The sequence below is a fragment of the Humulus lupulus genome, chromosome X (assembly GCF_963169125.1).
Source record: "Humulus lupulus chromosome X, drHumLupu1.1, whole genome shotgun sequence".
Lineage (NCBI taxonomy): Eukaryota > Viridiplantae > Streptophyta > Magnoliopsida > Rosales > Cannabaceae > Humulus > Humulus lupulus.
The window spans coordinates 164,164,043-164,189,853 of NC_084802.1; the positions used below are offsets into that span (position 1 = coordinate 164,164,043).

Below are 25,811 nucleotides of genomic sequence, written 5' to 3' on the forward strand. Positions count from 1 at the left end.
TTCTTTCAGGCAAGTGATGGCAAGAAATTGTTTAATGTTTCACCAATGCTGGATCATGTACCAGATAGGAACTTATTTGAAGCAAATGTGATGACTGGCACACAGTTATGCTCAAGACGCTTATTGCAACAGATAATTTACTGTGTTGGCGGTGTTTCAGTATTTTTCCCTCTTATTGCCCAGTCTGATAAATATGAGAATGAAGAAAGTGGCCAGTGTGAACCTGCATTGCCTATTCCTATTACAAGTGAACGGGTAACTGCTGATGTTATTGAGATTATAGCTTCTGTTCTTGAGGAGAATTTGGCTAATCAACAGCAGATGCATCTTCTATCTGGATTTTCAATTCTGGGATTTTTGTTGCAATCAGTTCCTCCTCAGCAACTTAATTTAGAAATGCTTTCAGCTTTGAAACATTTGTTTAATGTCATCGCGAACTGTGGTAAATAATTCATGTTCAACTTGAAATTATTGAATTTTATGATGTTAATCTTTCCGCTGTATTTATTTTTCACTCTGAATGCTGAAGCATGTTCTATTATTGATGTAGTTTCTTGTCCCTGCAGGTTTAGCGGAGCTGCTTGTCAAAGATGCTATATCTAGCATATTTCTTAATCCTCTTATCTGGCTTTACACAGCTTACAGGGTGCAGCGTGAACTGTACATGTTTCTCATTCAGCAATTTGATAATGATCCACGGTTGCTTAAAAGCTTATGCCGGCTTCCCCGTGTACTTGATATAATCCGCCAGTTTTATTGGGATAATGCAAAATCTCAATTTGCTACTGGGAACAAACCTCTTCTACACCCTGTTACCGGAAAAGTTATAGGAGAGAGGCCTAGCAAAGAAGAAATCCATAAAATTCGTCTCCTTTTATTGAGTCTTGGTGAAATGAGCCTGAGGTATTGTGCTTTAGAAGAGTTGGTTATTTTTCACATGCAATTAGTATCATCTTTTCTTACTGAGTGTATTCCAAGTTTTAATGTAAGAGTCATGGGAAAAAAATGCAGGCAGAACATTGCAGCAGTAGATATAAAATCCCTCATTGCTTTCTGCGAGGCAAGTCATGACATGTCATGTATAGAGGACGTTCTACATATGATTATTCGAGACGTTTCTCAAAAGCCACTGCTTGCAGCATTCCTTGAACAAGTCAATTTGATTGGTGGTTGTCACCTCTTTGTCAATCTTCTTCAGAGGTGTGCTTATGTTAAAATAGCTGAGAATTATTTTCTAGCCTCACTTTGTGAGCGAGTTCAAGAATTGATATTGTGAATGAGTTTAAGAATTGATATTGTGAATGAGTTCCTTTTAAACAGTAAAACTTTTGTGAATGGGGTTGATTTTCTCCAACGTGGTCCAAAACTTGATGCATAATGGTTAGTCTGCCACGAATATTTTATCCAGTTAGTGTGTTGGTAAATTATAGATCACTAGACTATAGGAAATTATTAACTTACTTTGTTTCCTCTTCTATATTGCTTATTTCCTTGTGCATATTCTTTTTCTTTTTTATGTGATGTGAATAATAACATTATAAGAAAAAAATGTTATTACTATTTACAACTATAAACCCACGTGACATGTTTAATAAATGGGAGTGAGAATCATTTGTGGAGTAATAATTCTCATTCAAGTGTTTTGATCAAATTCTGGAATGGGAGAATCTATGGACCTCATATAAAATCAGGGTAAAAGAAAGGGATTGTTATTCCTCTCATTACCGTAGGGTAATATTCTTTTCTTAATTTTATCCTTCTCTTTCTAATTGTAGAAACCTACAACATAACTTTACCCCTAAAATGTTCCTTTGATAATAACCATATGTAGAGCATTTTCTACAATATTGTTTCACTTTCCTAGCATTTTAAGTGAACAACATATTACAAACAATGATTCACATTCCTATATATACTATTGTATCACCGTTTATCTATCTATTGGATTATGGTTCTGTAAACATGCCATCAATTTACAAATTTCTGAAATCAGTGTGGGTAATATGAACTCAATATTGTTTGTTCTAAACTTTCCACTCTCTCACTCTTTTTCATCTTCATTCCTCTTTTTTCTTAGGGAATTTGAGCCTATTCGATTACTTGGCTTACAGTTCCTTGGGAGACTTTTGGTCGGTCTTCCATCAGAGAAGAAGGGACCTAGATTTTTTAGTCTGGCTGTTGGAAGATCCCGATATCTTTCTGACGACCACAAGAAAATCAGTTTAAGGCTGCAACCAATTTTCTCAGCAATGGCTGACAGATTGTTCAGGTTTCCACAGACAGATAATTTGTGTGCCACCTTGTTTGATGTTCTTCTTGGTGGTGCTAGTCCGAAACAGGTGTTTATAAACATAATATTTAAAAAATAGATATGAAATATAAAAGCTGTGGATATTGTCTGAGTTTGATCTTATGGACAGGTTTTGCAAAAGCAAGTTAATAGGCAGAGAAGCAAGGGCCATAATTCTCATTTTTTCCTTCCTCAGATCTTGGTTCTCATTTTCAGATTCCTGTCTGGCTCTGAGGATGCATTTGCTAGAGTGAAAATAATCCGAGATTTACTTGATCTTCTTGATTCAAGTCCTTCAAATGTTGAGGCTTTTATGGTATTGGATTCTAAAAATATTTTGATGCTTCACATGATTTCTATAAAATTGTTGTCTCATTACTACATTTTCATAAATAGGAATTTGGGTGGAATTCTTGGTTAGCAGCTTCTATAAAGCTAGACGTGTTAAAAGATTACAAAGTCAATTCACAAGATCGGGACATCAATGGGATAAATGAGCAAAGTTTTGTAAGGAGCCTATTCTGTGTTGTTCTTTGTCACTATATGCATCATGTAAAAGGAGGTTGGCAACAGTTAGAAGAGACCTTGAATTTCCTACTTATGCAGTGTGAGCATGTATGTTGAAATCCTTACTGTGCCTTTGTTAATTCTGTATGTGTGTGTGTATATTCTAATAAAAAGAAACAAAACATATTATTAAAAGGGTGAAATGGCAGTACACCAAGATTAGGTGGATAGCAAATCCACCATATTGAAGGGGAAATGAAATATTACAAAACAAAGCTGTATCCCCTGATGTATTAGAAAAGAAACGGCCCTGGAAATTAGCTATATCATTAATCCAAACAGCTACCCTAATTTGTTAACTAGTTTAAATAATCTGTAACTCTGTCATGTCTCACAGTTTAAAGAGATGGTAATGCTATAACATTTTTTTTGCAGGGGAGTGTTTCTCGTCACTTGCTTCGTGATATATATCAGGATTTAATCCAGCGATTGGTGGACCTATGTTCTGAAGAAAATATTTTCATCTCCCAACCTTGTCGAGATAATACATTATACCTTTTAAGATTGGTTGATGAGATGCTTATCTCTGAAATTGACCATGAACTTCCGGTATTTAGCTTCCCTGTTATTGGTTGTGTCATATTATCATAACTGCTTTATGCCTATGGTCCTGAATCTAAACCAAGCTTGTGATTTTATAAAATAGTATGTTGTTTTATATATTAAAGAATTAGGGAGGAATAAACAAAGGATGAATAGCTCACAAGAGAAAACATAGCTGCTTAATTGTGTTAGTTAAAAATATTCTTTGCCCTGGTAGATATCAACTATATCATATTCATTTAATCCTTTCCGCTCTACTTTAAATGTCAGTTGTCTTCCTTGTGCTTAAAGCATCAGGTGAAGTTATTTGCAATTTCTACTTTATATTCATTGATAGTGACATAAGAAAGATCATTTAGAACTAATGTTTGAATTTATACAGTTTCCTTCAAGTGGCTCAGAGTTTTCTATTGATACCTTAGAAATAGAATGTCACAAAGACTATGGTTCTGCCTTATATGAGGTTTTGCAAGGAGAATCTGATAGCCAAATGTCCAGGTATTGGCAGTTAATTTCTAGTTTGAGTTGATGCAAATCATTAGTAATGTTGGTATTTTTGCCAAACTAAGCGAGAAGAAAATTTTGTTGGTTTGTACCAAATAGATTTGCGAATTTTTATCATGGACAACTCCAAATTCTTTACACTCATGAATGATAAATATATATATATATATAAATTGAAACAATGCTCTAGTATTCATATAAAATGATAGAGATATTAAGTTTATGGTGGCGAGTGTCTTTAGTCTGGGATATTTTCATGCCTTTTTGGTCAAAAGACGGCTTGTTGGTTTTTGGCAGGCTTATTGATCTGTACTTTCAATCAAGAAGGAAAAAATCAATTTTTTCGGTCGAAATGTCGGGGAAATCTCGGAATTTAAAGGGGCCTGATATTTTGTTGAACTTGAATATTTTTCTGGCAAGTTGTCGCCAACATTTTCAGAGATATATCTATTAAATTCGATATATGCTATCGGTAGAAAATAATATTAGATGTCCTTAAAATCCCAGCGGTACACTGCCGATATAATTAACAATTTTATATGTTTTGAATTAAAAAAAGAAGGAAAAAAAGAGATTCACGTGTAGCAAACATCTTTTGATTAAAACTATTTTTTTTAAATCTGAATCTATTGGCATTATAATTTGTATATATATATATATATATAGAACAACCTTTGTTATAATATATAATTAAGACTTTTATTTATTATTATAATGTATTTATTGTTGTAATTGTTCAATTTTATTGGCTTTCTACAAGTTCTATTATTAATTTTCATATTTTTAGACAAATATATGTGAAATCCATGAATTTTTTCCATCAATATCGAAAATATTTTTGGTATTTCCATAAAATTATAGTGCCGATATTTCCATTGATACATCTATAGGTCGAAGTATGGATTGTTCACAAAATGATGTTTATATTTTCAGTGTAACATGTTTCCCTGATTGGTGGAAAAAGTTAACCACATTGTCAATTTACTTTTTTTTTTTTAAAAAAAAAGAAGTTAATGACATTGTCATTGCTGTGTAACTTCTTGCAGTAAGAGTACCTATTGCTATATGTTGAGCCACTGGCATAAGTTGAAAAGTGTCTAGACCTAGTACAGTTTGCAAAGCCTTATTGGCAAACTTTAAGCAATGGTTCTATTTTTACCTCTCCCTCGATTTCATGTTAACTGTACTGCATACATAGTGAACCTATACCAGAAGGTTGGATACGAGGGTTTTGTGGTTCCAGAACTATGCAGATTTTTCTACAACTAGTTTTCATTGTATTTTAGCATCTGACCAATACTAGTTTCACTTGATAAATTTTAGAAATCTGTGGAGTTCTAATCAGCAAACGGAAAATGAAGATGACAAGTGGTGGCATTTATATGATAACATATGGATAATTATAAGTGAGATGAATGGTAAGGGGCCAAGCAAAATGTTACCAAAATCTTCACCCCAAGTAGGCCCATCCTTAGGCCAGAGAGCACGTGGCTTGGTGGAGTCCTTGAATATTCCTGCTGCAGAAGTTGCCGCGGTTGTTGTATCAGGAGGCATAGGCAGTGCATTGGGTGGAAAACTAAACAAAAATGTTGATAAGGCCATGCTTTTACGAGGAGAAAGGTGCCCAAGAATAATCTTTCGACTTGTAATCATTTACCTCTGCAGATCTTCTCTAGAAAGAGCATCACGATGTGTCCAACAGGTTATTCAACTTTTGCCATGTTTGTTAGCTGCTGATGATGAGCAAAGCAAGAACAGATTGCAGTTGTTCATTTGGTACTGTTTCTTACACTTCTTACGCTTCCCGAACAAGTTTAGAATTATCAGATATGTTTTTTTAAAGTTGCCAATGTAATCTATGATGTATCAGTCTATTCACTAAATTCTCTTATGCAATGTAACTTTCAATCGACACTTTGGCCAGGGCTTTGCTTGTTGTTCGTTCGCAGTGCAAAACGTTAAATGATGGTGCCCGTTTTCAAGTTATATCATACTTGATTCGAGAAACTGTAAATTGTGGCAAATCAGTGCTTGCATCCACCATTATGGGAAAAGATGACTCAGACTCAGGCAGCAACTTAAAAGAATTGGGTTCTATTCACAATCTCATTCAGAAGGATCGAGTGCTTCTAGCGGTGTGTCTCTTAAATATTTTAGTGATTCTTAAAGAAATTTAAAATTTTTCTGAATATTTTTATTATTTTTAATGCTGAAGAAAATGGACAAATTATAAAAAAAGTGCAACAAAGTTTAACAAGGCATTGTTGAGGCACCCAAAAAATGCCTTTTAAGGCTTAGGTCTTAGATTAAAGCAGAGAGGCTTATGTTTTGAGGTGCCCAAAAGTAGGGAACCTCAATTCTAAGCTAGGGTTATGTTTAGGTCTCACTCTTTAAACTTATGTTTGGGCTTATTTAAAGTCTTTGGCCTAATAAAAGTGGCCCAATGGCTATTTGAGGAAATAACATCCTATACCAACCTTTGGGCTTTTCATTTAAATTTTATTCTATTTTTTATTATAATACTTTTGCACAAAGTTTATTATGCCCTTATGACTAATAATTATGGTTCACAATCACATTTTATGGGTCCAAACGTTGGACTATTTTAAGTTTTAACAGATTAGTTAGATTTAGAAACTATTAATAGAGTTTTAGGATAGAACAGTAGAACACAAAGTCCTTGTGTTGTCCGTGGTAGAATATGTAGCCTCAGTAGGATCTCTGAAAGGATTAGACTCTCAGGCTAAATGCTAGTGATCGCCGTCAACTTTGTTGTGTGGATTGCTGAAGTCCTTGAAGTTGTGGTGAAAGCAAAGTGTATATTAAACTTCAAAAGATAATTCAGAAATAATTTATTTGTGTTGTTGATGGAAGTATTCAAAAACATAAGAAGATTTATGATGATTATGGAACAAGTATTGGAGGAAGATAGAAGAATGCTTGGACAATCTGGTTGCCAAAAAGTTTTGGTACAAGAAATATCTAATGGAGAAGGTTGGTAATGAAAGGAAAATAAGGTGTAATGGAAGGACAGAAGGAACTTGTCTTTTTAGCTGCCAAAGAAAGAAAAGGAATCTTCAGAGTGCATGATTTTCTGGATGAAGACTCCAAGAAGATGGTAGGAAGCCTCTCAAAATTCAGGAAATTTTCTATGCACAATAGGAATTGGTGCAAAGTAGTGTTAGTGTTCAGAGATGACAGTTATATGCCATGGGATAGTGTCCAGTACTGTTTGGAATCCTTTTTGAAAGAAAAACATAAATAAGTCCCTTGTATGGTGATAGAGTAGTGCTTTGGTGCCTAGAAGAGGACAGAAAGAAGATAGAAGTAGGAATTGTGAAACTTGAAACTTTTATTCGTACTGGTAATCGTTTGAAGTCTTTCCCATTTTCTTAATCTGACAGATATAGTCGCTCTCGAGTGGGAACATGAGAGAACACAATTTTTGAGTGCGAGTCATGTCTAGGTCGACAGTACACCAAAACCCCACTGGTTATGGGAAGAAAAAATTCCATTTTCCCACTGGAATCGACGAAATTCTCGTTTGTTTTCCTTCAACTCTAATAATGGTAATCGTTATTGGAGTTTTAGAACTAAACATAAGGCGTTCATGCTGACTCTCTCCAGGGATGGAAGGTCAATACGAATCTGTGAGAGGACGAGGTTATCAGGATACGAGATAGCTATCTCTTTAGATGTAGCAGTATGTTATTAGAAGAGGTGGAATGGCTGCTTCGATCTCTGGATAGTCAAAGGGTGAATCGCTGGAGGACTTTTAGGAATAATTCCTTAAGGTTGATTTTGGAATGCTTTCAGAACGTTAGAGGTGTTTTTCTTAAAATAACAGTTCTGAGAGATAGCGATGTTAAGTCGGTTATTGTCCTTGAGGAAGGACATGCCAAGGGATGGAAGGATTTGGCGGGATGTCTGAATCGAAGTTGGAAAGAAGGGTAATACCCCATCTAGGACGGTTGGTTGGAAGGTGTACAACGAGGATGAGGCGGCCTCAGGAGAAGATGAAATGGATAACAAGGTTGGGAAGACAGTCAATTATTGGAGGTACGTTGTTTTGATGTTTAGGAAGGATTGTCGACATCCTTGGATAGCTGTTCACGTCGAGATACAACGCTAGTTGGGGAGAAAGTTGAGGTTTTCCAGCTTTTCTGATGATAGAGTAGTTATATAATGTGCCAATGGGAAAGAACAGGAGACCTTGGCTTCTATCGGTACAGTGGCTATCCCGGCAGTCACAATTGTCTCCTTTGTTAAATGGAATTGGGGGAGTCAAACTTTGGATATGAAAGTTTTGTGCAAAAATGAGTGGATTGGTATTGAAGGATTTCCTTTGAATATATGGAATTCCCATGTTTTTAAAGTGATCAGAGCTTTATGTGGAGGGTTATTGGAAGTTGACAAGGATACCTTAGAGTTTAATTGTATTATTTGTGGAAAATATATTCTGATATTATATTTCTTTGAGAGCATTGCCATTTAAATAGGCACTTTACAAACTAGACTAATTTGGTATTAAATACCAAATATTCTAGGGTAATTACAATGGTACTAAATCAACCTAAAATCCTCCAAAAAGGAAAAAATATATTGTGTACAGTTTGGTTTCCCATTCTTGAGGGATACCGAATTAATTAAAATAATAACAGAAAATAAAAAACAATATTTTCTACATTATTCTATGTAATGATAGTCTTAAGTCTTATTCGCTATAGGAGCTTTTTATTGTATCAATCTTTTGTTACCACAGTTTTCCTCCACCATAAGTGAGGCTCCGCTCCCTAATAAATTTGGGAGGAGTTAGTCTAAGACATTTGACCTCTATCTCTTTTTCAAAAAAAAAAATAAATAAATTAAAAAAAAGATAAGGATACCTTAGAGAGGAAGATTCTAAGTTGTGCAAAAATCAAAGTTGCAGGGAAAGATGATGGATTCATTCCCAATTGCATTTCCTTGCCGTATGAAGGAGGTTTCTTACATTTGCGGACGTTTAGATGTCAGACGGGGGATGGAAGGGTTCCTAATCGCAAGAGAAGCTTCTGGTTGCGGAAAGAAGTCAGGAGAGAGGTTTGGGCGGAAGAGGGCCGATAGGGGTCCAATTGATAGGGAGGGAGATGATAGGTGGAGCAGAGACGGATGGATCAGTAGAGGCTGAGGTGGTTGGGGACGACATGATGGAAAGCGGTGGTTAGGCGGTGGCACAATCTGGATGAGATTTATGCCCTATTTTCAGGGATCACAACACGGGTCTAAAGGGGTTGAATCCCGTGAGTATTGTTTTTCTGTAAAGCTCATTTACAATAGATTGCTGGCAGATTTATCTGTGGAATAAAGGAGAACCTCCTACATGTGTGTTGAAGTCAGCAATATAGAGAATTCCACGTACCCTATGTTGAATTATCAGATATCTCTATATTGTAGTAGTTTGGGTTGGGCCTTGAAAATGGAGAATGGGCCTTGTTCTTTGAGATTGGACTTGTTTTATTTTAGGGCTCACTTCATTCCAATGCTGGTGGGGAAGGGCTTGGGCCTTCAAGGGGGATGGAAAGGTCTGGTTGTAAAGGGCCCTTTCTTGGACATTCTACGAGCTATTAGCCCTAAACTCCGTGAAAACTTTTTCCAAGGAAAAGTTATTTATTGGGATGAAATGGTCACTCAACCCTTAAGCAAACGAAACGTTTTACTTCAAGAAGAGGTAGATGAAGCTTCGGATCCAGGAGCTGCGTTTACAGGTTTGAAAGTATATACTCAATAGCCTAAACACCCAAGTGCAGAAAGTACTTTTCTTTTGGAAGGCCAAGAAGTGGGTTCGAATTTTAATGACCAAGAATTGGAAGATGATGACTTTATTCATCAAATGGTCAATGTTCAATTTGATTCTTGCACTTCTGAAGATGAGGATATGGAAAATGATTCTTAAGCTGACAAGGAGGAAGTGGAAGATATTGTGGTGCATGCTAGAAGATTCTGGGAGGAGGAAAATAAGGAGGAAGGGTTAGGGTCATGCGACGAAAATATGGGGCTCTTTGAGGTTCAGGTAGTGAAGTATGAAGAGTCCATGAAACTAAGGAAAGGAAATACTGAACAGGATGGGCCACGGGGTAATTGCTTTGTTTCGCATGTGGGTTATACATCTATGTTAGGGAGATATGGTGATTAATGATAGAGAATGTGACATCTAGGGAAAATTGGTGATTTTAGTTATCTATTTTATTTATTTTGTTTCTGTCTTGATTTCAGCTTTGTTTGGAAAGTTTAAGGGGTTAAATAGGATGAGATGGGAAGGGTTAGGGCTTGCTGAAATTGATGTATTTTCGCCCTAGGCTGAAGAGAAACCAGGTCTCTTGAATATCCTGGAAGTGTTTATTTTTTTGGTATTTTAATAAAATTTTTCTCTTAATTTCCAAGCTATTTTTCTGGTTTCGTGAGATACACTACTGTAGTGTATCAATTGGCATCGTCTGAGATTGAAGCCATGGTCACCAAGATGGAGTCTTGTGTAGAAGCAGTGGAAGAGATGATAACAATGTTACAAACCGAGATAGGTTCCATGAATGAGGATTTGCAAAAGTATCTGCACTTGAACAGGGGATGGCCACTTTGGTTAGTCGCCTTGATCAATTTATGCGCAGCCATGTGGAGCGCCAACCGCCACCAGTGGTGGTGGAGGGATGGGACCATGCATCCACTGCCGGGAAAGGGGTTGTTGTCGAAGAAGGGCCACAAATGCTGACTTTGGGAAGGCCAATCGGAATCTGTGGCAGCAGTTTTGAGTCAGGAGGGTACCGTGAGACCACCACTTCGAGATGGGATAGTAGGCCTCGTCCGATTGAACTCTCACCCTTCGATGGTGAGAATCTGGATGGTATGCTTCTTAAGGCGGAGCGATACTTTTCTATACATTGCATGACTGATGCGGAATCTTTGGAGACGACAGTGATCAGCCATGAAGGAGAAGTGCTCATCTGGTTCCAATGGGAGCACCCCAACGACCATTTGACTTGGGAAGACCTGAAAACTCAGATGATTCGTCGATTCCGACCTCTTCCAGCATGATCTATGTATTGCGAATTTCTGGCTTTGAAGCAGGAGAGTATCGTCCGGAAATATCGGAAGCAGTTTGAATTACTCGCTTCCTCACTAGACGGCATCTCAGAGCAAGTTTTGGAATCTACTTTTCTTAATGGGCTTCAATCAGATATAGGTCATGAGGTGACTAACTTGGGCCTAGTGGGCTTGAGCAATCTATGGAATTGGCCCAAAAGGTGGAAGCTAAATTAATGGCTCAATGCACTACCAACTTTAGTCGCAGTATAGGGTCCTTAAGGATTTTCCTTCTTTAACCCCAACGGGGTATTCGCCACACATGACAATCACCAAAGCCGAGTCAGCCTTCCGTTGACATTCTGAAGTGAAACTTTAGCAAAAGCATGCACGCTACTTGTGCTACAAGTGTGATGAGAAGTATTTGCCGGGTCATCGTTGCAAGATGAGAGAATTACAAGTGCTCTTGCTGCAAGATATTGATCCTTGAGATGTTGAGGAGGCCATTGCTGACCCTACAGCCAATGCATCTGACCCACTTGCTGCAGCAGGTCCTTTTCCACCTTGAGGACAAGGTGCAAGTTGGGCAGCGGGTAATGTTACACCACCAGCCCATACATCTATGCTACGAAGATATGGTGATTAATGACAGATTTGAGAATGTGATATATAGGGGAACTTGGTGATTTTAGTTACCTATTTTATTTGTTTTGTTTCTGTTTTGATTTCAGCTTTGTTTGGAAAGTTTAAGGGATTAAATGGTTAGGGCATGCTGAAATTGATGTATTTGAGCCCTAGGCTGGAGAGAAACCAGGTCTCTGGAATATCCTGGAGCTGTTTATTTTTCTGGTATTTTAATAAAAAATTTCCCTTTATTTCCCAGCTATTATTCTGGTTTCGTGAGATACACTACTGTCGTGTATCAACAAGTTAGATGAATCTTCCAGGTTACACATTGTCATGGATTCTTTGGTTGTTAAGGTGTTACCTAATGTTCAGGGGGAGGAGGTAGGCAGTTCAACTTTGCTTTCTAAGAAAAGTCATCGAGAACTAAGGAAGTTGATTTTTAATGTTAATTATGATAAAGGGGTGAAGAAAGGTGAGGAGTGTCGAAGTGTATTATGAAGATATTTCCCTAGAATGTAAGGGGTGTGGCAACAAAGAAAAACAGAAGGCGATCAAAGAAACCATATGTAAAATTAATCGAGATTTAATCGTTCTTCAAGAAATGAAAAAGGAAATAGTAGATAGGAGGTTTGTGGGAAGCATTTGGCGATCCAGATTTAGTGCTTGGATTTATCAGCAAGCTTCAGGAAGATCGGGAGGTACCTTAGTGGTATGGGATACCCAGAGTGTCACTGTTACTGATTCTTTGGTGGGCGATTTTTCGGTTTCTATTCGTATTGAGGTTGGAGGGAATGATCCTTGGTGGTTTTCTGGTGTCTAGCCCCGTGGAGTATGGAAAAAGGGATAATTTATGAGATGAAATAACAGGTTTGAGTGCTATTAGTGGCGATCAATGGTGTGTGGGGGGTGATTTTAATGTGGTTAGGAGGGTTGATGAGAAACTAAACAATGTGTTTAACATAAGGAGCATGAAGATTTTTGATGCACTGATGGCTTGAAACAATCCTTGTATGGCTTGAAACAATCCCCACGGGCATGGTTTGAAAGATTTAATCTGGTGGTAAAAAAGTATGGGTATAAGCAGGCGCAGGCAGATCATACCTTGTTCTTTAAGCATTCACAAGAGGCTAAGATAACTATTTTTACTGTCTATGTCGATGACATAATACTAACAGGAAATGATTTTAGAGAACAAATGGAACTCAAAAGACTGCTAGCCCAAGAGTTTGACGTAAAGGACCTTGGATCAATGAAGTATTTCCTGGGTATGGAGGTTGCAAGAACAAAGAAAGGAATTGCTGTATCTCAGAGGAAATATGTGCTTGATCTACTCAAAGAAACTGGAATGAGTGGCTGCAAACCTGTAGCAACACCAGTTGAACCAAAGAGCAAATACAAGGAGTTAATTAAAGAAGATACAATTGACAAGGGAATGTATCAACGATTAGTGGGAAAGCTGATCTACTTATCCCACAGAAGGCCAGATATTGCATTTGCCGTGAGCCTAGTTAGTCAATACATGCATAATTCATTAGAGGAACACATGAAGGTAGTATATAGGATACTACAGTACCTAAAAGGAACACCAAGAAATGGATTACTGTTCCAAAAGAATGAAGAAAGAGGGGTTGAGGCTTTTACAGATGCAGATTGGGCAGGTTTAGTTGAAGATAGAAGATCAACAACTGGATATTGTATTAAAGTATGGGGGAATTTAGTCACATGGAGGAGTAAAAAACAACCAGTGGTAGTTCGTAGTAGTGCAGAGGCAGAATTGAGGGCCCTTGCTCAGGGAGTTTGCGAACTGTTATGGATCAAACGAATATTCGAAGAATTAAAGCTGCAACAAACTGAGCCTTTAAAGCTGTACTGTGACAGTAAGTCAGCAATCAGCATAGCACATAATCCAGTTCATCACGACAGGACCAAACATGTTGAAGTGGATAGATACTTTATCAAAGAAAGGATCGTTGGAAAAGAGCTATGCGTTGTGTGCATTCCTAGCAAACTGCAGCAAGCTGATATGTTAACCAAAGGCTTGTCAAAAGAAGTTTTTAACGAGATAGTTTGCAAGCTGGGCATGTGGAATCTTTATGCACCAACTTGAGGGAGGGTGTAGAAAACTTTCTATTTTTAGCATTTATTTAGTATAGCTGTATAATTGTAGTAGATACTAGAATTAGATTATTCTTATTAGGCTAATTGATTTACCCAAGAATATTTGTAATTATTTTTTGTATATTTGGTATTAACTACTAGATTTGTTAGAGCTATACAGTGCCTAGTGCCTATTTAAAGGCCTTATTCCTCATGAATGAAATATATAAAAAAGTCTCTTTTTCCACAGAGGGATTAGAAAATTATGCCCCAATAGGTGTTCCCAAGAGGTTCTCTTCCCTTTTCCTCTTGAAATTTTCTTCCTCTTCTTTCTTTTTCCTTTTATTCTTCTTCATTCTCTACATCTCTCCAAGGTGGCTACTGTCCTGTACGTTTTTTCTCTTCAGAATGGGCAATTGAATAATGTGAGGTTAGGTCATTTCCCCTTTTCTCCAAAATATTCCCCACGTGGGCCTCCTTTCATTTTCTTTCTTTCCCTTCTCTTTGTAAGCTAATGGACCCAAAGGTAATTAATGGCCCAATAGCCTTCTAATTAATATTCTGCCCAGCTTAAAGTGAGTCCAAGAAATTGAGTTGGATAAGACAAAATTTATGTTTCCCACGTGGGCCTTCCAAACTGCTGGTTGGTAGAACGCAATGCTGCAGCATTCCCTCCTCTTGAATCCATTACAAGCTTCAATTTCTTTCAAAATATTCAAAACTCTATCCACCACCTGCCGAGATAAAATTCCACAATTTATGATATATTTTTCCAACATTATACTAATATTTCATATTATTTTATTATATTTAATATTTGACAAAATTAAGATAAAGACACTACAAAATACCCTAAACCACTATTTTCTTGATAAAAAATAAGTTTAAAAAGTATTAAAATAACTCTAATTTCTTGTTTTATTAGTAATGGACGGAAGAACTCGGTTGGTTCAGTTTAGCAACATGGGCAAATGTCTCCTGGTAGTCAATACCATAAGACTACTTGGAATAAAGCAAGACATTGGGTAACCATATGGCTGTTTAACACACAAGAATTTAATTCATTTTCTGATCTTTGTAGAAAATGGCAGTATTTTTTGTAAGAGTTTTGATAACAATGTTTATTTGTGTTTTCTGTAAGAATGTTCCTAGTGTTTTGCTTTGGAACCCCATGTGTTCCTTGTATTAATTTTTATCCACAATACAAGAAGTGTTGTTTTAAAAAAGAAAAGAAAAGAAACGAAAATATATTCTTTATGGACTTGTCCATTCATTATTTTCTGCGATAATGTTTTCAGGGCATTAACTATCTAGTTTAATTTTCAGGTTGCTGATGAGACAAGTTATGTAAAAACACTAAACACCGATCGCACCAGACAGTTGCATGACCTCAGCACTAGAATGGATGAAAATTCATCTGCAGAATCACATAATAGGAAAGCATTTGAAGATGATTTAGAAAGTAGCCTAAACTCCATTCTAGTTTCAGATGAGAGCAGAAGAGGTGCATTCCAACTTACTCACGAGGAAGAGCAACAAAACATAGTTGTATGTGAATTCTTTGCCATTTTCTGTGTTTTGAAAGATGCCCTTTTTATCTTACTGTTTAGTGTCTTTGGCTTCACTTTATATGGCTCAGGACATGTTGTCACACTGCAATACTAAAAATGTTGTTTTAACAGGAAAAATGGATACACATGTTTCGTGCATTGATTGATGAAAGAGGTCCATGGTCTACTAACCAATTTCCAAATAATGCTGAAAAGCATTGGAAACTTGACAAGGCAGAAGATACATGGAGAAGGAGACTAAAGCTGAGACAGAATTATCATTTTGATGAAAAGCTTTGTCATCCTCCATCCTCCGTGCCTAGCGATGAGGTTACACTTCCAGTGAATGACAGTAAATCTGGGTTAGCTGGGCATCTTCCTGAACAAATGAAGCAGATTTTGCTGAAAGGAGTTCGTAGGATAACTGATGAGGTGATTTTAGAATCTAATGAGAGCGATGCTGAACTCACTGGGCAGAAGGCCTCAATTGCCAAGGATGTCTTAGACAGTCAGTTCCCTGAGCTAGTCAAAGACTCCAGTGATTGGGTGGAAGAGAGAAAAGATTCTTCTTTGTCTTCACTTGAGGCAGAAAGTAGTGAGGTATATGTGGGGTTGATATAACTATATGCAAGGGCAGTTAGGTAAATGTTTGGTTAGCTAATATATAGCTTTATGTTTCAGGTTCTTACATCAGTTCCTTGCGTACTGATAACTTCAAAAAGAAAATTAGCTGGACAATTGGCAGTTAAGAAAAGTGTATTGCATTTCTTTGGTGAGATTTTGGTTGAAGGTACTGGAGGATTATCAGTTTTCAAAAGCTTCCATGCTTCAAGCAATTCTGACACGACCAAGCCTGATCAAAAGCAAAAATCCCTGAGAGTACCAAGAGATCTGGATCTATATTCTGGGAAGAGTACCTCAGTTGATAACACTGCAGACATGCATGCAAATGAGCTTAAGAAGAAACAACTAAAAAGTATAAAGCGACATAGGAGATGGAACATTAGCAAGGTAGGAAACTGATCATTTCCTTCTACTTTTACTCCTGTAAATCTTGCATATAGTCTGATGTTTTTCTTTTTGGCATGTGTTTGTTCAAAGATAAAAGCTGTTCACTGGACTCGGTACTTGCTAAGATACACTGCTATAGAAATCTTCTTCAGTGATTCAGTCGCTCCCATATTTTTTAATTTTGCGTCACTGAAGGAAGCAAAAGATGTTGGAACCTTGATAGTTGCCACTAGAAATGAATATTTGTTCCCAAAGGGGAGTGGTAGGGATAAGAGTGGAGTTATTTCATTTGTTGACAGACGTGTAGCACTGGAGATGGCAGATATTGCGAGAGAAAGATGGAGGAAACGGGATATAACAAACTTCGAATATCTAATGATTCTCAATACACTGGCAGGAAGATCTTATAATGATCTAACACAATATCCTGTTTTCCCCTGGATCTTAGCTGATTACTCTTCAGAAATTCTTGATTTTAACAAATCATCAACCTTCCGGGATCTCTCAAAGCCAGTTGGAGCATTGGATTCAAAACGATTTGAGGTTTGTTTTATTTTCTATTTTTAAATTGCAATACCACATATTAGATGCAAACATTGGACACTTTTTTCTTTCTTTTTTTAAAGAAAAAGTAAAAAATAAAAAAATAAATAACAACACTACTTGTATTATGAATATGATTCATTAACAATAAATGTGAGTGTACAATACAGTAACACTTAGGAATAAACAGGACAAATAAAAAAATCAATTCCATTCCCTGATCAAATCAGAGAATAATTATAGGACCAAACAGCAACTAAATGTTTAATTTTATCCTAGAGAAACTCCACATCAGTTTCTTTATGCTCAAAAATCTTCCTTTCACTCCAGATAGACCACCAAACTGCCATTACAGACTCTCTATAACAACCTTTTTGCCTTCCCGCCTGAAATATACATGGACCATTTCCTGTACATTGTTCAGGAATGCTCAATTCTCATTTAAAATCCTGTACCACAAAGCAAGTGAAAACCTGCAATTTATGAACAAATGACTTCTTGTCTCACCTTTTTTTTTTTCAAACATAAAACACACCATCCTGGAAAGATATATCGGAAAGGTCTCCTTTGAAGGATTTTGAGAAAACTATGAGGAAAAAGTTATTTGTATTATTTTTGTGTATGATTTACAACCTAGAGCTGAGTATATATAGGGTTTTTAACATATCAATCCCCTTTAATACAGAATAATTACAATAAATGAAATTATTATAAAATAGGAAACAGAATAATAACGGAAAACTAAATAATAAAGAAACCAAATCAATAGGATTTGATTTCATAGTTGTCAACACTCTCCCTCAAGCTGGTCTGTGGATATTGATGAGTCCTGAGAAATCAAATACTTTTTCGGATAATCCCTTGGTAAGAATATTTGCTAGTTATTGGTTTGTGTGTACATACTCAATTTTTACAACCCCTCCATCAATTTTCTCCTTAATAAAGTGACAATCCACTTTCACGTGCTTTGTTTTGTCATAATGGACTGGGTTGTGAGTAATGCTAATAGCAGACTGGTTGCCACAATAGAGCTGAAATGGGGCTTCATACTCACTCTTCAACTCTCCCCGTAATCTTTTTATCCATATTGCTTCGCACATTCCATGGGCCATGACTCTATATTCAGCTTCTGCACTGCTCCTTGCAACAATATTTTGTTTCTTACTTCGCCATGTTACTAAGTTGCCCCCAAGGTTTTAAAAGGCGAAATTGCGAGGTGAGGCGTTTTCTCTTAGTATCGCGGGGCATAAGCCTCGAGGCGCAACGAGGCGTACGCCTCAACTATAAGAACAAATAAAATTTAAAAAATATAATAAAATTCATAAAATATCCTAAAATTCATGAAATTTCATAAAATTCATAGAATTCATAACAAAGAACACATAAGTCCATATCAAAGTCATAAAAGTACTAGTTATATAAGTCTTAAAATCATATAGATAAAATGCATTAATCGATAGATGCTGCTGTGAGATGATGGTAGAGAAGAAACGTGTGAGGGAGAGAGCATAAAATGCATAAAATGAGTGAGGAGAGAGCTTCTTGCGTGAAAAGGAGAGAAATGAAGAGTGAGGGAGAGCTGAGATGAGATGATGGAGAGATGCTGCTGTGAGATAATGGAGACAGGGGAGAAATTAGGGGAGATGCTGCTGTGAGATGATGGTAGAGAAGAAAAGAGGCTATTGCCGTGAGAAGGTTAGGAAGAAATTAGGGTTTTTTTTAACTTAAAATCTGATAAAATAAGCCCAAACTTTAAGCCCATTTAGTTAAAAGAAAAGCCCAAAACACTATTTTAAAAAAGCCCCACGTGTGAGGCAATAAAACAGCCAAAAAGTGCAGAAACATGAGGCATACGCCTCAGTCCGCCTCGCCTCAGAATCGTCCGCCTCAGTCCACCTCACTCATGTGAGGCGTGCGCCTCACTGCCACTCTATGAGGCGGCGCCTCAGAGGCGTTTTTTTATCGCCTCGCCTCTAGGCGCGCCTCGAGGCGTACGCCTCAACCGTTTTTTAAAACCATGGTTGCCCCACACTAAAGTACAGTAGCCAGATGTAGATTTTCTATCATCAATCAATCCAGCCCAGTCTGCATCTGTGAATGCTTCAACTTTTCATTAGAGTTTTCTTGAAAAATAACCCTTTGCTTGGTGTTCCCTTTAAATTCCTCAAAACTCGATGCACAACATTGAGATGACCTCGGCGTGGGTCATGCATATACTGACTCACTAGACTTACAACAAAGTAAATGTCTGGTCTAGTATGTGAAAGATAAATGAGCTTTCTAACTAACTGTTGGTATCTTTGTCAACTGGTTCTTCTTTGAGCTTTCGGTCTTTGTTCCCAAGTTCAATTGGAGTTTTGCTAACATTGCTATCTAGTATTCTAGTTTCTTTTAGGAGATCAAGAGTATACTTCCTTTGTGATACAAAAATACTTTTTTTACTCCTAGTAATTTCCATACCCAGAATGTATCTCAGGGTTCCAAGATCCTTGATTTCAAACTCTTTTGCCAATAATTCTTTGATCAAATTCACCTCCTTTGTATTGTTGCCAGTGACTATAATATCATCAACATATACAATCAGGATAGTTATGTCTATTTTTCCTGAATGTTTGATGAACAGAGTGTGATCTGTTTGACCCTGTATGTAGCCGAGACCCTCGACTATTGTTGAAAAATGATTGAACCATGCCCGAGGAGATTGTTTAAGGCCCTAGAGTGATTTGTTTAGTTTGCAGACAATCTTGGGAGTTTCTTCAATTCCAGGAGGTTGAGCCATGTAGACCTCTTCTTCTAGTTCACCATCTAAGAAAGTATTTTTTACATCTAACTAGAATAATTCCCAATCCAAGTTGGCTGCCAGTGAGTAGGACTCAGATAGTATTGAGTTTGGCAACTGGAGCAAAGTTTTCGGTATAGTCAATCCCATAGGTTTGTGAAAACTCCTTTGCAACTGACCATGCTTTGTACCTTTTGATAGATCCATTCGCATTATACTTGACAGTGAATACGCATTTGCATCCTACCATTCTTTTGTCAGGTTGTAATTCCACTAGTTTCCAAGTCTCATTCTTTTTTAGAGCTCTCATCTCTTCATTAACAGCTGCTCTCCATTCAGGAATCTCAAGTGCTTCGTCAATATTCCTAGGAATCACAATATCTGACAAGCTAGTAGAAAAAGCTTTAAAAGAAGATGACAATTTTGAATAAGAAATAAACTTGGAGATGAGATATTGAGTACAAGACCTAGTTCCTTTTCTCAATACTATAGGAATGTCTAGATAAGAATCATTGTTTGAGTGGAGATTGTCTGACACATCTGGTGGAGAAGGATCTACCATCGGATTGGTCTCTTGACTGTTCTGAGGATTCGTGACTTGGTTATTTCTTTGTCGTCTAGAATAAGCACACAACTCTTGTTGTTGGTTCGGATGATGTGTATCTGTTTCATTTGACTTAGAGGATGGAGCAAGATCTTGTGAAGATTGATCTGCTGAAATTTGGGTTCATCATAGAAGTTTTGAAGACATTATAGAAGAAATAAGAAGGATGTCCAACCCCCATGACCATTGAGCTTCGTGGTTGCGATTGTTCTCCTCTTGAAGCTAAGTGGGAGATAAGTATGGTGTATTGTCAAAGAATGTGACGTCTCATGATACATAAGTTTTCTTTGTAATAGGACAATAACACCGATATCCGTTCTGAGTAGGTGAGTAGCCAATGAATACAGTCTTAATGGCTCTTGGGTCAAGTTTGGTACGATCTCTAGGATGGACATGAACAAAGGTGGTACAATCAAATGTCTTAACACGAAAAGTGTTTGAAGACAGATGAGGATTGGAAGTAAGGAGAATAGAATATGGTGTTCTTAAACGAAGTGGTCGACTAGGAAGGCGGTTAATGAGATAAGCAACAGTGAGAATGAGATCTCCCCAAAGGTACTTTGGAACATGCATAGTGAATATTAGGGCACGTGCCACTTCTAAGAGGTGATGATTCTTTCGTTCACGAAGAGTGTAGGAACTTTGGTGAATAATGCCTTTTTGGGAAAAATAGGGACCCAAGGAGTATTGAAATATTACGTGCCATTGTTTGTTCGTAATGTACGAATAGATGTTTGAAATTGTGTTTGAATCATAGTATGAAAATTTTGAAACACATTTTGTGTCAAATTTGTGTTTGAGTAGGTATACTCAAGTGAGACATGTGTAATCATCAATAAATGTGATGAACCAATGATGACCGTGGGAAGTAGTGACTTTAGAAGGTCCCCATAGGTCACTGTGGATTAAAGAGAAAAGACTGGTTGGTGTATAATTTTTTTGTGGAAAAACAACTCGAGTATGCTTAGCCAATTGACATATATCACATTGTAGATGTGTATGAATATTATTAGAAAATAATGATGGAAACAAATGTCTTAAATATGAAAAGCTTGGATGTCCAAGTCGATACTGCCATAACATAATTTTGCTAGAGTTTGAAACAGAAACGGAGTTTAAAGTAGACACAAAAGTAGAAGAAAACTAGATAAACCAGGTTGTTGTATTATTGGTGACGATTTTCAAAGAAATAACGTCCACCATGAATCCTAGCACTGCCAATTGTCTTCCCCGAGGATAGTTCTCGAAATTGACAAGAATTGGAAAGAAATTTAGCAAGGCAACGATTATCAGTAGTCAACTTACTGACAGAAATTAAATTGCATGTTAAAGAAGGAACATGAAGGACTAATTTGAGAATTAAATCAGCTGACAATTTAATGGTACCAATTCCTACAACAGGAGAGAGTATGACATCTTCTATTCGGACACTAGAATGATTAGAACATGGAGTATAAGATTCAAATAAATAGTATAAGCTGGTCATGTGATCCGAAGCGCCGGAATCAATAATCCATGGTGTTTGAGAGTCGGTGAGAGTAGATGAGAAATTACCAACGTCTGCAACAACGCAAGATGCACTATGAGACCCCAAACCAGAAGAAGAGGACTGATTCAAGAGAGTATATAAACTGTGTTGAGAATTGATGTAATTGAGAGATTGTGTCCATTGCAAGTAATTTTTACCTTCAAGTTGAGAACCAGCAGAGTCGCTGGACTTAATTGAAGGAGTGGAGTCTAAATTAAAGATTGACATAGTCTGAGAAAAAACTGAGGACTACTAAGATGTGAGATGCAATTAGAACCTGAGGTGATGAGAAGAACCACAGATGAAGCAGGAAGCGCCGAGGAAGAAGACACCTTAAAAAAGGTCGTCGGAGGCTGTCATGCGCCTACATGCGCCGGTGCGTGGCGGGGCTGGCAGCGGATGACGGCGACACGTGGGGCTCATGCGTGGTTCTGATGGGCATCGGACTCCGGCGAAATGCAGATCGGCGGCTGGGCTTCCTTCCTGGACCAACGGTGTGAATAGAAGTCCACTCCAAAATGGTTTTCTAGGATTGAAGTACCAAACCCTAATTTTTAAAAAAAGGCCGAGGAAAAAAATTTGAGCCTGCTCTTGATACCATGAGAAAACTATGAGGAAAAAGTTATTTATATTATTTCTGTGTATGATTTACAACCTAGAGCTTAGTATATGAGGTTTTTAACATATCAACCCCCTTCAATACAGAATAATTACAATAAATGATATTACTATAAATAAGAATCAGAACAATATCGGGAAACTAAATAATAAAGAAACCAAATCAATAGGATTTGATTTCATAGCTGTCAACAGACTTGGACTCTTTAGGTTTATTAAAATATCTTATGGTGAACGATTTACTTTTTACAGGTGTTTGAAGAGAGATATCGTAGTTTCTCTGATCCAGATATACCCAGGTAATACCGAGCCCAGTTTGAGGCTGTATTGGTATTTTTGGTGCATTAATATTGTTTTTTTAACAGCTATTATTCACTTGTGCAGTTTCTACTACGGTTCTCATTACTCAAGCATGGGAATTGTGCTTTATTATCTTCTTCGATTGGAGCCTTTTACTTCTCTTCATAGGAACTTGCAGGTATATTTTTTGATCCCCTAATTCTCTTTTAACTTTAAGCATGCTAAGAAACACTTGATGTTGTTTTTTATTCTCTAACTGTGCAATTTGGTCTCTCCCAATGCTTGAAAAGATGATCAATCATATTTAATTTGAGAATGTAGCCCTGTGACCACCAATGCTGAGAAAGAGTAGTTCAAGTACCAAGTCATTTTGTTTTTGAGATGCAGCAAGGCACCAGATTCTTGCACATCAGATAATTTAACAAACTTTTAAAATACCAAGGATTGACATTCAAAACCAATAAACAGCTAGAAATATTTCAAATTAAAGCTTTGTACACCATTGTCTCATAAACAGCTAGTTTTTTTTTTCTTTTCTTTCGCTTGCCCTTCCTTGAAAATAAAAATGAGCTTTCAAATTTTGTTTTAAGAGAAGTGATAATGTGTATACCGTTGAGTTTAATGTATCTCTTTCTCTCTCTTTTATAGCTTAAGATCCACCTCTGTATATCAGTTTTTACATTAGGTATATCTATAGATTATACGATACATCTATAGATATACCATTCCGAGAAAGGAATATCTTTTGAACTCTTACAAAATGAACCCACAATACCACACCCAGTTTAACTTTGTCTCATAACTTCTACACAGGACACTAAAATTACTAAAAAGTTTTTATTTTGGGTATACAGGATCATAATTCCCATGCTGGATAGATTCATTGATTTATGCTTTTGTTGGTGCATCATTGGTTTCCATTTCAGTTGTTTTTTTAGTGCATCACGATTCTTGGTGAAAGGATCTAACATATTGCCTTGGTCAGGGTGGTAAATTTGACCACGCAGATCGGCTATTTCAAAGCATTGAGGGGACATATCGAAACTGCCTTTCTAACACAAGTGATGTAAAGGAGTTAGTACCTGAGTTTTTTTACATGCCAGAGTTCCTTGTCAACTCAAACTCCTTTCATCTTGGGGTGAAACAAGATGGTGAACTGATTAGTGATGTTTGTCTTCCTCCTTGGGCCAAGGTCTGTGCATTAATTCCCAACCACTTTGAACTTTTACTGATCATTTTCTTCCACTATTTGATTCTTTACTCAAATTTTAAATTATACATTTGAATCTTCAACTTTATACTAATATTATGAGTCCTTAATTCTGACCTGGTTGTGGGTTCAAGGCTAGCCACGAAACACTTTCCCTAACTACCTCCAAACTACCAATAGCTAACTGCAGTCACTCATCTCTCCCAAGTGTTCATGGGATATCGTTCTTCTCTGAACAAAGTGCAAAGGATCTCTGATATATGCATATGATGCCTTTTTTTTTTTTTGCTTTTCTTCTTTTGTAGTATTGATATCATATGAAGTGTCTATATAATAGACCATAGCAGTTTGTTTATTTTTTCCCTTCAATTTATCATCTTAAATATTTGCCTTTTGAAAATTAGCTGTTTATATTTCTTCAGGGTTCACCTGAAGAATTTGTTCATAAAAATCGAGAGGCCCTTGAAAGTGAATATGTTAGCTCAAACCTTCATCACTGGATAGATCTGGTATTTGGTTACAAGCAGCGTGGGAAACCTGCCGTGGAGGTATCTTTTAAAATCTTGGGTTTTCTGTTTTGTTTTTTCTTCTCAGATTTTGAACTGTTTGACATTCCTTTCATGCATACTTTCTGGTCTCCTTGTACAGGCAGCGAATGTCTTCTACTATTTAACTTATGAAGGCGCAGTTGATTTAGACACCATGGAAGATGATTTGCAAAGATCCGCAATTGAAGATCAAATTGCAAATTTTGGTCAGACACCTATCCAGATCTTCCGCAAAAAACACCCAAGAAGGGGACCACCCATTCCAATTGCTCATCCCCTTTACTTTGCACCCAGTTCAATTAACTTAACTTCTATTGTATCTGCTACAAGCTATCCATCATCGTCTGTGTTATATGTTCATATATTAGATTCGAATATTGTCATTGTTAACCAGGGGATCACCTTGTCAGTTAAGATGTGGTTAACAACCCAATTGCAATCTGGTGGAAATTTTACCTTCTCGGGCTCTCAGGTAGGGTTTCAGTTCTTATATTTGTATCAATAGATTATTAAACTATTCAGACCTATTATAGGATGTACAGTTGATAATTATTTTATTAAATGTTTACAGGATCCCTTTTTTGGTGTTGGTTCTAATACTCTGTCTTCACGAAAAATTGGAAGTCCATTGGCTGAAAGTGTGGAACTTGGTGTACAATGCTTTGCAACAATGCAAACACCATCTGAAAATTTTTTGATCTCTTGTGGCAATTGGGAAAACAGCTTCCAAGTTATATCCTTGAATGATGGCAGAATGGTACAAAGCATCAGACAGCACAAGGATGTGGTCAGTTGTGTGGCAGGTAATTTTTATAAAACAGGGGAGAAATATTTGTATTTTATTTCTTTATATTGTTTTCTGATAATAGTTTACATCCTAGGGCTAGATTATATAGGCTATACAACAATAATTACAGAATACTAAACAATCCCAATAAATTGGGGAATTGACAGATCACACCCCTTTGATTTCCTTAACTGTCAACACTCCCCCTTATGCTGGACTGTAGATATTGACGAGTCCAAGCTTATTTACTAGGAAATCGAATACCCGTTCAGATAATCCTTTTGTGAGAATATCAGCCAGTTGATGATTTGTTTGGACATATTTAATGTTGATAATTCCTCTATCAATCTTCTCCTTGATAAAGTGACGATCCACTTCAACGTGTTTAGTTCTGTCATGATGTATAGGGTTATGGGCAATACTAATGGTAGACTGGTTATCACAGTAAAGCTGAATAGCTCCTCTAATAGGCGTTTGATCCATATTGCTTCACACACTCCATGGGCCATGGCTCTATATTCTGCTTCTGTACTGCTTCTAGAAATAATCGTTTGCTTCTTACTTTGCCATGTTACCACATTCCCCCATACCATTGTGCAATATCCAAATGTAGACTTTCTATCATTAACTGAGCCATCCCAGTCTGCAT

At 37.0% G+C, this 25,811-nt stretch overlaps 1 protein-coding gene across 3 annotated transcripts in view; it reads left to right on the top strand.

Annotated features, from left to right (window-relative positions):
* Positions 1-25,811, top strand: part of LOC133804817 (BEACH domain-containing protein B) — a 93,502-nt gene that overhangs the window by 53,806 nt on the left and 13,885 nt on the right. For all 3 annotated transcript variants that reach the window (XM_062242938.1, XM_062242939.1, XM_062242940.1), the window contains 20 exons: positions 10-442; positions 567-903; positions 1,012-1,200; positions 2,078-2,339; positions 2,421-2,606; positions 2,687-2,905; positions 3,233-3,406; positions 3,783-3,898; positions 5,228-5,680; positions 5,829-6,039; positions 15,011-15,232; positions 15,367-15,834; positions 15,916-16,245; positions 16,336-16,788; positions 22,570-22,616; positions 22,702-22,795; positions 23,603-23,809; positions 24,250-24,375; positions 24,476-24,847; positions 24,947-25,178. In XM_062242938.1, coding sequence (XP_062098922.1) covers positions 10-442; positions 567-903; positions 1,012-1,200; positions 2,078-2,339; positions 2,421-2,606; positions 2,687-2,905; positions 3,233-3,406; positions 3,783-3,898; positions 5,228-5,680; positions 5,829-6,039; positions 15,011-15,232; positions 15,367-15,834; positions 15,916-16,245; positions 16,336-16,788; positions 22,570-22,616; positions 22,702-22,795; positions 23,603-23,809; positions 24,250-24,375; positions 24,476-24,847; positions 24,947-25,178 — 5,131 coding nt within the window. The remainder of the gene's footprint in view (positions 1-9; positions 443-566; positions 904-1,011; positions 1,201-2,077; positions 2,340-2,420; positions 2,607-2,686; positions 2,906-3,232; positions 3,407-3,782; positions 3,899-5,227; positions 5,681-5,828; positions 6,040-15,010; positions 15,233-15,366; positions 15,835-15,915; positions 16,246-16,335; positions 16,789-22,569; positions 22,617-22,701; positions 22,796-23,602; positions 23,810-24,249; positions 24,376-24,475; positions 24,848-24,946; positions 25,179-25,811) is intronic.